This window comes from Carassius auratus, chromosome 24, assembly GCF_003368295.1.
Source record: "Carassius auratus strain Wakin chromosome 24, ASM336829v1, whole genome shotgun sequence".
NCBI lineage: Eukaryota > Metazoa > Chordata > Actinopteri > Cypriniformes > Cyprinidae > Carassius > Carassius auratus.
Window position 1 is genome coordinate 2,074,014 of NC_039266.1, and position 17,536 is coordinate 2,091,549.

Consider the following 17,536-nt stretch of genomic DNA (forward strand, 5'->3'; position numbering starts at 1 on the left):
TTATGCCAATGTGATTAAATTTTTATATTGTGCATTCTGTATAATTTTTTTATTATTATATAAAAATACATTGAAATTTACAATAAAAAAAATACAGTCAGGTTTTAAGACATCTGATGAAACTTAAACTTAAATTTAAAATGAAAATATGAAAATGTAATTTTTGAAAAGATAAAGGACAAAATATGTTTGCAGTTATTTATTAACAAGGTCACAATTAGGTATACTTAAGAAAAATAAGACTAACAGAAAAAAATCTAGCTTATATTGTTGTGTTACTTTTGACCCACCTGTGTGTTACTTTCGTCCCAACCGATGGGGTTGAAAGTAACAATGTGCAACTTATGTTCAAAGTGAAATAATACTGAAGTCTTTCTACATTTCTACAAAATACCACCTGGTATTGTTAGACCACACTTCTGACTTATTGGCCACAGCAGAAATATATCTCTGTCTACAACATTATCTTTTAAAATGAAGTTTTTCTGAAAAATGGTACTTTCGCCCCTGCTCTCCCCTACAAGCAACTGACTGCAATGTCCATCAATCATAGCCTCGTTTGTGTCAAGTTAAACACAGCATCTGACTACAGTCCGTATCTACTAGAGAATATTATCACTCTCTTATCAAATACTTCTTATTTGTTCTTCTTTCTCTCTCGGCTGCGAGCGCTTCTCCAGTAATGTGTACATTTATCTCTGTTCCTGGATGTCTGAGTGTAGGAGGGAAGTGGGCACAGATGGATTGTGGGTAGCTTTCGAATGCAGCGCCGCTTCACCCACCCACATACATACTCACATAGAGATCATCATCATCCAAGCCGGGTCGGACCTGGCCTTCATCAGTTAAGCAATGATGGACTTTATGTTCATTTAGTTCCAGAAACACAGTTATGTAAACACACACACACACACACACACACACACACACACACACACACACAAAAGAACTCACGATCACGTGTGGGCTGAAGTGGTGCTTAATAAGAATCACAAACACGCATGAATGCAAATAGAGCCAAACTGCTTTTCATCCTTTATGCTGCTCTTTGTACATCCATCACTCACTTCCCTCGTCCTCTCCGAGAGAAAGAGAGATGAAAGAGAAGTGAATGAGATGAGCGAACAGAAGAGGAGGAACCAGCCATCAGCTGAAAATACACCTCTGTATATGAAAGCCTTTAATGATATTCTAGATTCACCTTATGACGGAGTTATTTGATCTGAAATGGCTTGCATGAAATGCCTTTTCAGTCAAAATATCTATCATTTCAGCCATCTTTGCCAAGAAGATAAGGAATATTCCTGGTTTAGTACAAGTTAAGCTCAATTTGTGGAGTCAATTAACAGAAAAAACAACGTCAGCATCTTAAAAACAAAAACAAATGATTAATCTGGTTTACAGCAAAGCACTTACAATGGAAGTGAATGGACAATCTGTAACATTCAATGTTTCAATCTCACGTCATGTTTTGTGTAAACAAAACAAAACAAAAAACAATACCTAAAACCCTAAAAAGACCCAGAAATGACAAGAATGATTAGACAGCTCAAATAATACACAATAACATTTAATTTTAAGTGCTTTTATAAAACTAAGAGCTTCAAAATTTTAATACCTCTAAAAATTGGCCCCATTCACATCCACTGTAACCCAGATTTTGGTTTTTCTAAAGAAAAACAAGGACAAGCTGAACTTGTATTGAACTTGGCATATCCTTCAAAATATAATATTCAATGAAAGAAATACTTTCAAATGCTGTAAAGTTGTGCACTAAATGAAGTAGTATGCCATTAGGAACATCGTGTTCTCTCTCACGATTATGCATCATGAATCCCTGAATCCAGCCATATTATACCAAACAATGCATATACAAACACACACAACATACAACAGACAGGCAGCAACATAAACACCCTGAAGGTCTGTCCACACAGAGCCGCCCACATACTGCAGACAGAACATGGCATCAAGTACACAACCGTATGAGAATAGTACACACTCACCATGTCATCCAGCGCGTAACGCAGGAGTCCATGCTCATACAGAAGGAAAAAACGCCTCTGCCATTTCTGCAAGAGAAGACATTGACACTGCATGAGTGAAAGTGATGCCACCTTCATGTTTTAGTTCTGGAAGGAGTTTTAAGTTTGACTTAAGTGTCTGAATAGCTTTTTAGGGCCGGTTTATATGTATATATCATCACACAAGCTGATTGATATGGTACCTGCATGACTGATTTACAGAAGTCAACTGGCATTTTCCTCAATTAATAACATTTTCTGTTTTCAAATATGTTCATTTGGGGTAAATATTTAGTAATAATTTATTTTATTTACAAACACAATATATTGTGTGTATTTATTTGTTTATTGACTTTGGAGATTAGCACTAGCCATTTGTTTGACCACCTCATCCTACACGTACATAATTGTATATACTACATATTCTTTGGGTTATTTTTATCATCTTTCCATTGTTTGTCAATCTGTGATTTCCTGTTTGCTGTCGAATCGTTTCTCATCCCACAAACTCCCTCCTGCTGTTTCTCATGAGTTCAGCTTGAGAGAGAATGAGAGTGAGTCAGCGACTCTACGGCCCCCTCAAACACACACACACACACACACACACACACACACACACACACACACACACACACACACACACACTTGACTCTTCGTCCCTTAACAAGCATTCATACTGTCCAGTAAACACACACACATACACACACACACGACTTGTTTGTCCCTTAACAAGCATGCATACTGTCCAGTAAGCACACACACACACACACTTGACTCGTTCGTCCCTTTAACAAGCATGCATACTGTACAGTAAACACACAGAAAAGCAATGTGATAATAGTGCCCCTGTTTATAAAGAGTGCATAGAAAAGGTTCTTTATTTTGTCCTACGAATGAAATTTAGAATGTTTGCAAGTACAAAAAAATATGTATTTATCAAACATGTGCAAACGTGTGCACCAGTAAGTAATCGTTGTTAATAAATCCCACTTTTTCTTAAGCACCATGCTTGATCATGTTCCTGGTCATTTTCATTCAGATATCCCTCCAATAAACCATATATGATGATAAAAAAACCTCCCTTTATCATCACGTGAACATATACGTAGAAGAAGCCACTCGGTGTTCTCAAACACGTTCTCTGCCCAACGCATGGTTCGCCAAATCTTCCAGCAAAGCGAGATCAGCCATGACCATATGACTACATTTTAAATTGACTACTGTCCTTCATAGCTTTTCACTCTAATTGTGCAAATGTTTAAATTGAAATATGAAAAATATTAATTGAGTATTTGCAATTAAAGGACACATACGGCAGCACTTTCTTGTTGTAGTGTCGCCATTCTACCACTAGATTCTCTGCGTAAGCATTTACACACATTCTTATGTATAAGATCCCACACATCTGTGCATACACACTGTTGATAAATATTATGCATGACATCTAATATGTTCTTGAATATATTAAACGACACTAACAATCATAATTTATCCCACGTTTGTTAAGATGGATTTTTTTTATGTCCGAGCTTCCAGAGAGCCAATGACATACATGTATAATTAACCATAATACATATATTACATAATTAAAACATACATTTTGAATTAAATAACTGACTAATAAATTATAAAAGAAACATTCATAAATATAGCTTTAAAATAAGACCATATAATAATCATGCTCTAGAACTGATCTAAAATTATTTTACTAACTTCATAATCAAAGAAATTGAATTGATAATCAAAAAAATTTTTTTATTTTTAATTGTATTAACAATCACATCTAATTATATCTATCTATCTATCTATCTATCTATCTATCTATATATATATATATATATATATATGGACCTGGACTTCAATAATATTTAATGCAGGTAAGAACTAAACTTGACTGAAAAGCACATTCTGGAAAATGTCAAAAAAAAAAAAAAAAAAAAATTCTTTAATAGTTTTGCCAAAATGAATTTGCTAGGTACATAAGTGCAGAGCTGCATTATAATCCATATGCAGAGCAATTATACGAACCCGTGATCTGTGTAGAGGATTGTCAAAGTTTGTTCCTTCAGGTGCCAGGAGCAGCCATCCACCGTAGATGGGTTTTGCCTGAAAAATCAAACACATATGACGTAAAAACAATGAGACCATGCTTCAAAACAACTGATCAGTTTTTATATAAAAAAAAACCTGATCCTAAATATATATAAATGCACATAAAAACAAGACAAACTGTGGTTGGTTGTTTTAAATGTCAGTCAGATGGTCTTTTTTGTCTGCAGTGTGGAACAGACTTCACTCCTACAGTATGTGAAACCCTGGGATATGAGAAAGTATCTTAACATTGAAAAGCACATTTCACCTTTAAAGAAACATGCCAAAGAAAAGCACCAAAACAGGAATAACTTTCCTGCATGTGACCCTCCTGTGACTGCACAACAAAGTGCCGACGGACGGATTTGTAATATTACAGAAACATCAAAGAAAGCACGCATGAGAGAAAAATGAAACGCTAGGGGAAAATTAAGGTTCCTCTTCCAAAGCTCAGCAGACTTACTGGAGATCTCAGATAGATTTCATTTTAGTACCAACTTGTTTTTTTTGTTTCTCCTAAAATCTAGAAACAAATGAAATATGAAAGTATAAAGCTATAAAATAATTGGTCAAGTTCTTTTTTTTTTTTTTTTTTTGGCAAATCTTGTCCAGTTAAGTTGAAATCTCTTTTGAAACTCCAGAAAAGAAACATGAGATTATATAAGTGTCTTTTTGTCTAAGGAGAAACATCTGAGAAGCAGAACACTTCTGTCTGTTTGGGAGAAACAAATGAGGAACTAAAGAGATCCGAGTTGATTTTTCTCTCCTAAGGTATGGAAAAGAAAGAGCGAGCGAGTGAATGCCAGTTTATCGTCTGGTTAAAGGAATGTCGGTTTGACAACTTGAACGATGGCCCGTGAAAACGTCTAGGCAAAAGAAAAACGTTAGAAAAAAGTAAGATCAAGTGCAAGAAGAAGGAGACAAAAGTGAAATTGATTCTTCTAGTTCTTGCACAGCTTCACTGTACTGACTCTCCCAAAAATAACCCTAAATATTAAACATATGCGATTAAATAACCCAAACAAATTAAACAGCACGTGCATCGTTTCAGACTGAGTTTTGTAAACTTAAGCTCAGCATTCAAAATAATCTTCAATAACAATGACACAGTGAACTGTGCTTGCTACAGCCTGATGAAAATAAAACGTACCGAAAGGTTTAAGACTATGCTTTTCCTTCAGGAAATGCAAATCTAGTTTCTCCTGATCTCCTGCTAATGGGAGACTCTGTGCTCTGGGAAATCAGTGATGAGGAGCGGACAGGGACGCAGAGAGAGAGAAAGAGAGAGAGAGAAGGGCTAATGTAGGCCAGATTTTCCTCTTCAATGGTTAAAGTTTGTTCTGTTTATTTTTACAGCCCCCCTTTTTCTCTCATAACAGCAGAACTGAGTGCCGACTGTCTCACAGAGAGTGTGTGTGTGTGTGTCAAGGGGGAGGGTGGATTCTAATAGCATGACAAAAAGCATGGACATAAATATGTGTGGAATGAACAACTCGGAAAAACCTGACCAACTGCAGCGAGACAGAAAGAGGGAGAGAGAGACGGATATATTGACGTCTCTCGGACCTGAATCATTATGACACCTGAACCTCAACAGCTAGCATAGGGTTTTGCATTTTCTGATGACAATGTGAGCAATGCTTGCCACGCATGATGCTTTCTGCATCTGAATCAAACTGTGCATTTAAGTGAATCGATTCATAACACAACAGTGCACTGAGGTCTTTGCACAGCTTTTTCAAGTACTGCAATGTTTTAGTAAAGAATATCATATTGAATGCAATCAAGTATGCATGAAACTCTAGACTCTGGAGATAAACCTAGTTATGTCTAGATAAAATCAAAACTGACTGAAGATCTAAAGATTAGTCGTAATATGCTGAGATTAAAACTGTAATATTCTGAAAATGAAGTCATAATATTACAAGAAAGTTGTAGCATTAGTAGAATAAAGTTTCAATATGAATAAAGTTATAATATGAATATTTTGAGAATGAAATATATTGCACAAGTCCAAGAGGCATTATATTCATTGTAATAATGATGCGGTTTCTCCTACTATTGTGGGTTTTTATATTACAAAATAATTCACTTTAACACACAACATACTACTTTATTCTCAATTTTACTGCATCACTGTATCCTCATAATTATATTACTTTACTTTTATTCTCATGTCATTTTCAAAATACTGCTCAAAATACATTTTAACCTTTAGCCTAGGAATTTATATTATATCTATCTGATATCTATATGATATTTATCTCATAGTTTTGACTTCATATTCAAAAGTTACAACTTTTAATCTTGAATGTCTATGCCTTTAATCTTGCAATTTTGACTTGATTTTCAAAATTACTACTTTATTTAATCATATAATGCTATGACTTTATTTTTGAGTATTTGAGCTTGTATTTTTTTCACTATGCTTACAATTTTACAACTTTATTCTTGTTTAGCCATGTAATTTTTTATATTTGTTACATTTTTACATGACACTAAAAATCCAGTGGATATAACTCCCTTAACGTTATTCTAAAATAATAATTTCTAAAACAAAAACAAAAACATACTCGAACACCTGTAATTCAGAGACATTTCTCAATGGATAAAATTAAGCCTGTAGTTTTTAATAATCAAATATCTCTGATTTTTTTTAGAAATACATCACATCTCAGAAGTAGAATGGGTTTCTTTAAAGCAAGAAGACAGCAGAAATTAGAATTAAATGCAAAAGAAATTCTGAACCTTTAAAAAAAACATAAGATCCATAAACATGAGGATAAGACTCTTAACATATGACTGTGACTGCCTTAACAGGTGCTAAAGACCTGATTCACTTCACTGTCAACTCAATTTCTAAGTGCTTTCTAAAAAAAGACTTCTGTGCCGCTGTGAGGCTCATTTCTCCGGCTTTCTCCCTCACATTCAAAGACACAAGCGCTTGCTTCCACGTCCAAATATTCAGTCTTGCTTTGCTTCATCACTTCTCTCTTTGATAACAATCCAACCTATACAGTGAGACAGATGGCAAACGGAGGCCACGTCACTTAGTAATATAGCCGAGACCCAGCTGTGTGTGGTAATTTTGAAGAATCCCGTCTGGAAACCCCCCTGTATCTGCGTGTGGGCTTACTGTAAAACAATTCTGAACTTGGAAATAAAGCTTAAAATAGTATAAAGCTCCGATATGACACATACCTTAAGTCTACAGCTGGTGAAACAACACTAAACTATGCAACTAATTAGTAAATTAGCAGACACTTCTCTAGTCAAACAGGGTCAATTCTCTTGGACTTGATCAAGGTCACAATGGCAATGGGTTCGAACCCACAACCTTTTAATTACAGCCCAGATATTAGCCATTGCAAAGCTAGGTGACTAGTTTAAAACTTCTAAACAACGAGCGCAGCAGCTTGAAGCTAAACGGCATCATTAATTACTACTAATCACTAATTAGTCATCTGTCTGACATCTTTACCCAAAGGTAACCCAAGGGTAAGTGCCTCGAACAGAGCTGTAATGGTAATTAGAATGGATTAACCTCTCTAGGGTTTGAACCTACAACCTTTCAACCAACCCTGATATTTAACCACTACTCCCAAGCACATGCCGCGGAAAAAAACAGATGTTATTAGTTAAAACCTGTGGTCTATAGTTTCACAAATAGGGGCTAATTAAGGTTAAATGTCAAAAGGTGTTCTAGTAAAGTCAAATTCACATTATATATCCATGCAGTAAATGTTACTTTATGCATAAACCATGGTTTTTCCATGCTACATTTACCCCCAACAAAACAATGGCTCTACCACAATACAAGTATAAAAAATTTTTTTTTTAAATACCATGGCTTTATTGTAAGGTAGTCATACTGCGCTTATAACCATCCTCTTAAATAGGCTGAGCATCAAATTCTAAGGAGCAGCTAAACCTGCCATCACTATAGTACTTTATTGTTAGTGTAGTTTTGAAGTAGTTTGGTGGTTTTTGTTTTACCATAGTATATTACCATGTTTTTTTATCATACTTCATTTATTTCCAACAATACCATGGCATCGCCATCTTTAGACAATGGAATTATGGTAAATTATTTATATTTTTCTTACTCCCATCCTCTTTGACATTGTTACCATGTCTAAAAAGCACAGTATCACCATGGTACTTTATAGTTAGTTTAGTTTTGAAGAAGTTCCAGCGCTTCAGCTTGGCTTTAATACAGTATGTGACCCTGGACAGAAATCATTCAGTTGCTTTAATATATATATATATATATATATATATATATATATATATATATATATATATATATATATGCGTGCGTTTCGACGAAAATAATTGCACATCTCAGAACGTTCGTCAGCCAATCAGATTCAAGCATTCAACGTCCCCGTAGTGTGTGTATATATATATATATATATATATATATATATATATATATATATATATATATACACACATTTTATAGTTACTTCGTTTTATCGTTGTACATCTACTATATACAGTAGGCTATGTTGTATTACGATGGTTTTTATCATACTTCATTTATTTCCAACAATACCATGATACATGCCCACAAAACATGGTATTATTATTTACAAAACATATTATGATGTTATTTAGATTTTGCTAACCGTCATCTCCTTTTACCATGTACTTTATTGTTAGCGCAGTTCCGAAGCTGTTTACTGGTCTGTAAATTATCAGATTAATCTAAAGTAATTGTGAGGTGATTTTGCAGATATATTACCTGTGAGAAGTCTTCATCACTCAGCAGGTGCGCGTCTCGGGCTTTGAAGCAGTTCTGGCATTTACTCTTGTTGAAAATATTGGCCTGGAATTTTCTGCAGGCGTTATCTTTTGCACTCTGTGCCATGAGTGTGTGTTTTTGTTCGCGGTTTTCCGTTATTTTAAAAACTGCGCAATAATTCCAGCGGAGAGTCCTCCCGCACGCGCTGCAGTCCGCCTCATCACAAACTATCTACGATGATTTATTTATGCACAACAATCACCTGACAGGACCCACGCTAAGGGGACACTACTACTACTAATAATAAAATAATTTATTTAGCCAAAAAGTTTCAATTTGGCCGAGCTCTCCTGGGTTGATTTCTGAGGGGACGTTCCGCGCTCTCGATCCATGCGCGTCCACGCTTCCCCCGCAAGCACACGGGCACGCGCTGATGCGTTAAAGTGCGAGTTCCAAAATAATGTGCCAAACTTATAAAACCGCTCCAAGCAAGCAGTGATGGAGAGGAGGCGTTTACTTTCCACTAGCTTACAGCCCCTGACGAAGCTTTCAGCTGTAACGTTACGTGAAGACAACTATCACGAAACTCCATGCTGCGCCTCGGTGTTTTCTCTCTGGAGTTTCCGCTACAAAAAGACGGATTTTTGTCCGTTTCCCACGGTCACAGCTGATCACACGGGTCCGGCTCGACTCTCCACACACACTACACACTCAACACACACGCAGGAATGAAGGGGGCGGGGCACTACGCTACCGAAAGATACCGTGAACAAATCACAGGAAGGGATACGCCTACCGTTTGTAGTCAGAAGACGAAAGTGTCCAATCAGATTGTTCAATCGCACTGATTTTATGGGGAAACAACAAGAATCAAGGTAGGTGGACTGCGCACGGGGTAAACTGAAGTTATTTAAACTTACACTCAGGATTTTAAATTTATTTAAACTGTGTTTTTAGTGATTTTCGTTTGGTTGTAAAACAAAAAAGCACAATACTAAAAAAAAATCATGCGTTAAGATTTTTGTTAACTACCCTTGTTACGCCCCCAGACAGTGACCAATCCTACCTGAGTGGCTCTACGGTGCCCTCGTCTGGCTTTAATTAATATAAAATTTTAAATTTAATAGAAAATGTAATATTTATTATTATAAACATTAGTAGTGGTAGCAGTATAATATAATAATATATCATTAATAAAAACAATAATTGAAATGCTATTTCACTGCATTTTAATACTAATATTTTAATGCTAACTTTAATATTATATATTTATGGATAATTATAATTTATAATAAAAATGTAAAAACATTTAAATAATAAATTATATTATTATATATATCTTTATATATTTTAATTGTACATTTTTAAATATATTTTAATGAAATAATTATTTTGAATTTCATTACACTATTTTAAAATAAATATTTAAAAAATGTAGAAATTAAACAAGAAAAAAGAGAACAGTATTCATGATCTCTTAGTGACACAAAACTTTTTTTTTATTATTATTAAAAAAAAACTTAAAAATTGCAAAATGCATATTATTCAATCATTTTGTAAGCAGCCATTAATGCAAGTTTAAAGGCAATGTTAACTTTTCATGATTTGTGTATCTGACAATGACATGACATGTAATAATCTCAAAATTAGGAGGACAATAACAGTTCCTTTGTGAAACAATGGCTTATAAGAAAACAAACTGACATAGCTGATGTTTGTCTGATGTTATAAAACAGAAGAGTGTCAATATTTCCACACCAGCTTCCATAATTTATAAGAAATGATTACTGATCTTTCACATTCTTGAAAGAATTACATTAAACTTGGTAATCAAGAACAGAGTTTAAGGAGTGGCCTGAGAAGTCAAACTCTTCAAATGAGGGTACCTGAAGTCTTTCTGTTAGCGTTAATACTGAACACCATATGACACGTTTCTGAAAGCACGCGTTTCCCTTTAGTAACATCCAATGACACGAGACACAGACTGTGAGCGATTCCTCTATGTCCTGTTGATGGATGGAGAATTGTTGATCTCCTCGTTGTCCTCTTCATTCATCAGCGGTTCTCTGTCGGTCTGAGCAGGAGCGCTCTGAGCCGCTGACCTCTTAGTCGTCTTATTCAAAGTGCTTCCCTATAAACACACATGTATCATTGCATTAAACAATAATTCATAACCTAAATATCTTAAGTTCATCATGAAAGCATTTTTTAAAAAATGGTTCATTTTATCTACTGATTAAGAAAAAATTTCCTTTGGTATCACATGCACTGATGAACGGTGCATGATACGATCAGGAATGTGTGCAGTATTACAAAAGTAACCAGGGTTAATTTTCAGTTCATTTCCATTGCATTAGGTCATGAACGATACTGTCAGAGATACAGAACGATCCAATCCACCTCTAATGAATGCGTTTTCAAAGCCAAAAATAACCTCCGCTGTTCCAAAGCACTCCAAACTCACAGTTCATGAGTCGCTTGAGTCATGCATTAGTTGGAATCCACTGATAGCAGTTTCTCTCACTCTAACACATGATGATAATAACAGGATCAAGGTCGCGTACACTATCACACATTCTTAAACATCATACCAATGTGAACTTGTTCGGCTCTGTGTTTCACAAACTCTTCACAGTTCTCGTTCCATCTTACTGTTGGTATGGTTACCTGATGGCTGATTCAGAGAGATGTGGCGATAGTGGGCAGATGTGTGTGTGTGTGTGTGTGTGTGTGTTACTGTACCTGTCTGTAGTCAACGATGTTGAGGATGATAGAGGTGACTATGCAGCTGATGGTATTGGCCAGCATGAAGATCATCATGTATTGCCATCTCCACAACGGGATCTTAACATCACTGTGCAACACACACACACAACTCACATGGTACTCAAACATACTTCAGAGAATATCATGATGCTGTCAAAAAATCTCCTTTTTGTGAAATAATCAAATGTGCATGAATAAACATGAACTGTATTAAGTTTGAGTGTGAGTGCTGGTCATTTATGTCACCTGGATTTGGTTCCCAGAATCTGTCCCACCACTAGATTAGAAACGCCGATGCCGATCATCTGTACGGATGTGGCCAGTCCCATCGCTGTACCCAGTGTGGCTTGAGGAACCACCAGCGGGATGGACGGCCACATGCTCGCCTATAATATATTATCATGCAGTGTTTATCACAGGTCTTCACTTTCTTATTTTATTCACAAAACATCTGAATCTAGATGAAATGACATGCAACACACAAACAAAATAGAAAACAGATTAAAAAATGTGAGTCTAATAGAAAGATTTATAATCATGTTATGCCATAGGGCTTGGATATATCTTTTGTTTGGCTTTATTTGTGAACATATGAATGTGGGAAATGTGTGCGATATAAAATGTATGCATTATTAATATATAAAAATAATATTAATATTATTTATAATACCAATATACATGCAAATCTATCTATCTATCTATCTATCTATCTATCTATGTAATATTAAATATAGAACTATATATAAAAATCTCTAAATATATATATATATATATATATATATATATATATATATATATATATATATATATATATATATATAAATAAAGTATTACTGAAGTATTAAAACACACTCACAATTGTGTGGTCTGCAAACTTTATAAGAGACCTTGTGATTGGTTAAAGTATTAATCTTATATATATATATATATATATATATATATATATATATATATATATATATATATATATATATATATATATAATAAAATATATTTCAGTTTTTCTCTCAGGGATATAACATTTCTAATTTGTAAAAATGAAAAATGTTAAAACAACAAATCTAATAAAATTATTGCTATAATATTGCTATATTAAAATATTCTGAATACACTCCTTTCTTCTGGTTTACAGCGATCATATCATTATTAAAATGTAAATAACATACAGCACTTTAAAAGACTTTTAAAAAATGAATTAAATATGAATTTTCCATTCATCTTGTAATTCATTTTTTTTTTTTACTTTTTACTTTATTACATCCTAATCTCATCCAGCAAACAAATCTCAAATGCCTCATGTTTTAAAATGTCAGCATCATGCTCAGTGATAAATGATTAATACTTTAATCAATCACAAGGTCTCTAATAAAGTTTGCAGACCACACAATTGTGAGTGTGTTTTAATTCTTCAGTAACGTCGGGTAACTGGTGTCTATAGTGTGTGCCGTGTGTGTGTGTGTTCATGACTGATACTCACAGCAGCGAATGAGTAAGTGATGCCAAGCCAGATGGTAGATATGAGAGGAGGGACGAACGTGAAGGCCAGCAGACCAAACACAGGCAGTGTCAACACGGCACAGAGCACCGCAAACACACCGCGCAGCCCCACATGGTCCTACAGCACAGACACAAACACAGCTAACATTAAACACATGACTGAAAACACAACTATCATTAAACACATGACTGAAAACACAACAGAGGACAACGTACTTTAGTGCCATCATATAGTGATGCTTTTTATATTTCATCATCACACATTTAATAAGTTTGGGGTCGGTAAGATGTTTTAATCATTTCGAAAGAAGCCTCTTCTGCTCAGCAAGACTGCATTTATTTGATTAAAAATACAGTAAAAACAGTTAAATTGTGAAAATATTATTATGATTTAAAATAACCATTTTTTATTTGAATATATTTTTAAATGTAATTTATTTCTGTGATGTGCAGCTGTATTTTCATCATCATTCCTACAGTCTTCAGTGTCACATGATCTTCAGAAATCAGAATAATATGCTGTTTGCTGCTCAAGTTAAAACCAGTTGCTCTGATTAATTTGTATTTTTTCAGGAGTCTTTGATGAATAGAAGTAAAAAAATAAAAATAATGAAGCATTATTAAAAAAAAAGTATGTTACTTTTGATCAATGTAATGCATCCTTGCCGAATAAAAACAAAGCGTGTGTATGTGTGTAAGCATGTAAATGTAATATCTGAGTGATATTTATCTGTGAGTTGAAAGCGTTTGGTAGTGTTTGACTTACGATGAGGATGCCGACGACAGCAGACAGCACCAGTGAACTGTCATACACAGCTCCTGCGATGTACGCCGCCTCCTTCTGACTGTATCCACTGTATTTATCCTGGATGAACTTACTGAAGACACACACAGCAGCACATGAACAATGCGTACAAATCCATTTTAATGTAGAAACATCTTCATGGTTCATAACTGTACCTGGCATCAGCGATGAAGGGGAAGATGCCATTATAAAAGAACATGATGGTAAGAACCAGCAGCCAGTATCTGAGAGACAGACGCTTCACATCCTGAACTCTCTACACACACAAAACACAGCAGCTGTATCTCTCACAACAACAAACCATTAAAACCTACCTAAAACATAAGACACACACACACACACACACACACACACACACACACACACACACACACACACACATATATATATATATATATATATATATATAAGAAAATGTAAAATATTTATTATAATAATAAATGCTAAATATTTATCATATACTTTTAATATTACACACACACACACATATCCTGTATATATATATATATATATATATATCATCATTATATTATACTGCAGCAACAGCAAGACTAGTATAGTAGTATGGTACTCCCAACATATATCAGCTTATAGCATCTTTGTCCATCTCACCACTTTGCGTGACTCCTCCTGAATCACTCCATCCAATCCCAGCTGCTTCATGCCCATCTTATCCAGAACGCTGACCGTTATAGCCGACAGGAAGCCAAGAACACACAGGAACGTGCCTTTGCACATGAGACAGGTGCGTAAGACTCTACAACATCCCCAGAACGTCAGATCAAGAGTCTGATCGTGTGCATGCTGTGTTTCTCACCTCCCCACAGCGTCCACTGCATACCGTACTGAGACTCAAACCTCTGCGTCAGGAAGAAGTTCAGAACCGAGCCCAAGCGGGAGAAGGCCAGGGTCAGCCCAAACGCCAGAGCCAGCTCCTTCCCGCGGAACCAGAACGCTGTGATACGGTTCTGGACAACTGAGAGATGAAGAGAGACACATGATGAGATTCAACGTGACTTAATGCTTTTTCTGGGTGTGTTTGTAATATTTCTGCCAATGAAAATCCTGGTTTATTAAGTGTGTATAGAATCTGAGAAATAAAAGCACATTTATTTCAGGACTTTGAAGGGTTTTCTTTCATAATGCAGATAGATAGCCAACCAGTGGAAAAGAATGTTAAAATGTTTTACTTCTGTAATATGACATATTTCTGATTTTCAACGTGCCACGGTGTCCTGAAATAGTGAAAATCACAACAAATTCCTTGTGCATTTGTGCAAATATAGATCATCTGCATTTACACAAACGTCTAATCATTTTTTAAATGTAATCTGAACACATATACATACATATACATATATATATATGCGTGCATCCAGTGCTACTGAAAACCTAAACAAATTCCAGTGCACACTTGGTGAATAAAACTAACCTGAACTAACCTAACCTCTAAATTTAGAACAAAAGATTTGGCGTTCCTAGAGATAAATCTGCTTGATGTCAGTGGTGTTACAGGTGAATATCTGATGTCATACTGGTCAGGGATCCGTTTCCAGAACCAAACAGAAGTCGTCCGGTCAGCATGAGGGGTAACAGGTATGTCGTGCCCTTAAAATGAGACCCCAATGCAAAGATAGCTGATCCCAGCACAGTCAGGAAGGAGAACAGGAAAACACCAACTACAGGAGAAGAAGTACAAACACATAAACACACATTCAAAAAACTGAATTCTGAATACTGATGAAATTCAGAAGGATTTCCAAAGATAAGATAAGGAAAATGTTATCCTGCTTACAGCGGTTTCCCAACTTATCAATGAGGAATCCTGCCATGATGACCACCACAGCATTCCTGGGAAAACAAGACAAGACTCAGTTTAAAGCTGATGAGTGTGGTGAAGCTTTAGAGGGTGACAGATGGAAATGTAATTATTGCTGTGTGAGTCTCACGTCCAGGCGTAGATGGCATAAAGCAGGTTGTACTCCTGTGGCGTCATTCCCAATCCTTCCACACACGCTCCTGTGCCATTAGCAGTGCTGTTACTCAGCGTCCCGTTAGGACATGTCAAATTCTGTGAGAGAAAACAAAGAAAACATTGGTTCCCTCATCTTGTAGCAAGCATTAATGTATTATATACATACAATTATCTGATTTCAGACTATATCCTTTTATCTATCCTGCTCTCATTATGTTATTTTGATTGGTTGGCCAAGTAGTTTCTGGTCACCCAATAAGATTTCACTTTAGTATAAATGTGGGTGGTCGTATATTCAGATGTATTCAATTCATCTCTCTGGTAATTTAAAGTTTATGCAGCTCATTTTTTTTTCAATTATTGCTCTGTTGTATATGTAAACGCTGCCACTTATCTAAAAAAATCAAGGAAAATGTGATTTCTAATAATATGACCAGATCTGCCTAAACTAAGGGTAAGAGACGTGAAAGTGAGGTCAAAGGTCAGTAGGTTTCTGCTCACTCCCTGAAACTGCTCCTGGAGGACACTGGGGATGTCAAAGCAGAAATAAGAGCCGAAAGTCAGCATACAGTTAAAAAACAGGACCACAAACCGGTAATAGGCTGTAAAAAAAACACATAAACACACAGATTCACAAGAGTTAGTCATCATGTGTAAGGTTACATCAAACCAAGACAGAAAAAACAACGCTTATGAGCTATGAGTGTCTCATTAAGTATAAGTTTAACATTAAATCCATCCCATCCGCTTCTGTTTATTTTAAATGGCACTGAAAGCAGTGAAAAGCTAAATGTACCTTGTTCTGCAGCTTTGGCCATCTCGAGCTCATATAAATCGCTGCAGTCCTCCCAAACAACGACAAAGCAGACTCAATTCTTTTTGTTTACGTGACCCACAAAGGTGGAGAACTTCAGAATGCACCGGAGATATCGTATGATCTATAAATCATGATGAAATTAGTAAAAGCGTTAAACTGCGGGAACAGTCGATCCGGATTTTCTATCGACTAATAGTCGTCCGCGTTTCCCGTGACGTCACAGCATAGGCGTCATGTGACTAGTCGAATGACGTTGTTTTTCGCAGCGCTTACTCAGCGTTTAGTGTTGATTGGGTAATCACGAAACAGTCGAGACCCCAGATAACGAAGAGATTAGCTTATTTAATCATGTTTGTTTATTCGTGTTTTAAATCAAATCAGTGCTCTTTTAAGTCTCATGATGTGTAGGGAAATCTGTGGTAAATTAAAGCTCTTTAAACAGGCAAAAAAGACACAAACCCCTCAGTTTCACAGACTTAAATGTAAATCTGAGCTGTTCCAGATGAATGAAACTAGCACTGACTGATCATAAAATATATGAATGCTTTTCTTTTGTATCGAGATGGACACCAGTATTTTTTTTTTTCTATGGCACATTTATAAAAAAGACTTAAATTTCCTAATTGACGTATGGCATAATCCTGGTTTAGTCTAAACCCTGTGTGCCAAAATATAAAAAAATGGATTTAGAATTTATATGTTGTTCCAGGTTTGTTCCACACACACACACACACACACAAATGAATTACACACACATAATGAAACTGAGGATGAACACTATTAACTGCAATGAATATATGTTGCAATTAAACTT

General features: G+C 35.5%; 2 protein-coding genes across 16 annotated transcripts in view; both read right to left on the bottom strand.

Annotated features, from left to right (window-relative positions):
- The window catches only part of mprip (myosin phosphatase Rho interacting protein), a 43,561-nt gene extending 33,954 nt beyond the window's left edge, over positions 1 to 9,607 (bottom strand). For 10 of the 14 annotated variants that reach the window (XM_026200558.1, XM_026200560.1, XM_026200559.1 and 7 more), the window contains exons 1-3: positions 8,863 to 9,607; positions 4,053 to 4,130; positions 2,007 to 2,072 (exon numbers count right to left, since the gene is read on the bottom strand). In XM_026200558.1, coding sequence (XP_026056343.1) covers positions 2,007 to 2,072; positions 4,053 to 4,130; positions 8,863 to 8,988 — 270 coding nt within the window. In that variant the 5' untranslated portion in view covers positions 8,989 to 9,607. The remainder of the gene's footprint in view (positions 1 to 2,006; positions 2,073 to 4,052; positions 4,131 to 8,862) is intronic. The other 4 variants (XM_026200566.1, XM_026200564.1, XM_026200563.1 and 1 more) reach the window with 2 other exon arrangements.
- A 730-nt stretch (positions 9,608 to 10,337) lies between these two features.
- mfsd1l (major facilitator superfamily domain containing 1-like) lies at positions 10,338 to 16,924 on the bottom strand. 2 transcript variants are annotated; one of them, XM_026200600.1, is made up of 13 exons: positions 16,702 to 16,924; positions 16,407 to 16,507; positions 15,880 to 16,001; positions 15,726 to 15,781; positions 15,466 to 15,609; positions 14,748 to 14,906; positions 14,543 to 14,658; positions 14,086 to 14,186; positions 13,892 to 14,003; positions 13,106 to 13,243; positions 11,875 to 12,014; positions 11,605 to 11,716; positions 10,338 to 10,993 (listed from the first exon to the last, which is right to left on the bottom strand). In XM_026200600.1, the coding sequence occupies exons 1-13, from the start codon at positions 16,721 to 16,723 to the stop codon at positions 10,862 to 10,864; spliced, it is 1,455 nt and encodes a 484-aa protein (XP_026056385.1). In that variant the 5' UTR covers positions 16,724 to 16,924; the 3' UTR covers positions 10,338 to 10,861. The 2 variants fall into 2 exon arrangements, with proteins under 2 accessions (XP_026056385.1, XP_026056386.1); XM_026200601.1 differs by having other exon boundaries at positions 10,720 to 10,993; positions 16,498 to 16,507; positions 16,702 to 16,923.
- Between the last annotated feature and the right edge of the window lie 612 nt (positions 16,925 to 17,536).

Excerpts from the sequence above, each read along its gene's own strand:
- mfsd1l (XM_026200600.1), bottom strand. The coding sequence starts at position 16,723 with ATGGCCAAAGCTGCAGAACAAG. Across the intron at positions 14,659-14,747 it reads GCAGTGGACGCTGTGGGGAG|GCACGTTCCTGTGTGTTCTT; the intron begins GTGAGAAACACA and ends TCATGTGCAAAG. Across the intron at positions 11,717-11,874 it reads ATTCTGGGAACCAAATCCAG|TGATGTTAAGATCCCGTTGT; the intron begins GTGACATAAATG and ends TGTGTTGCACAG.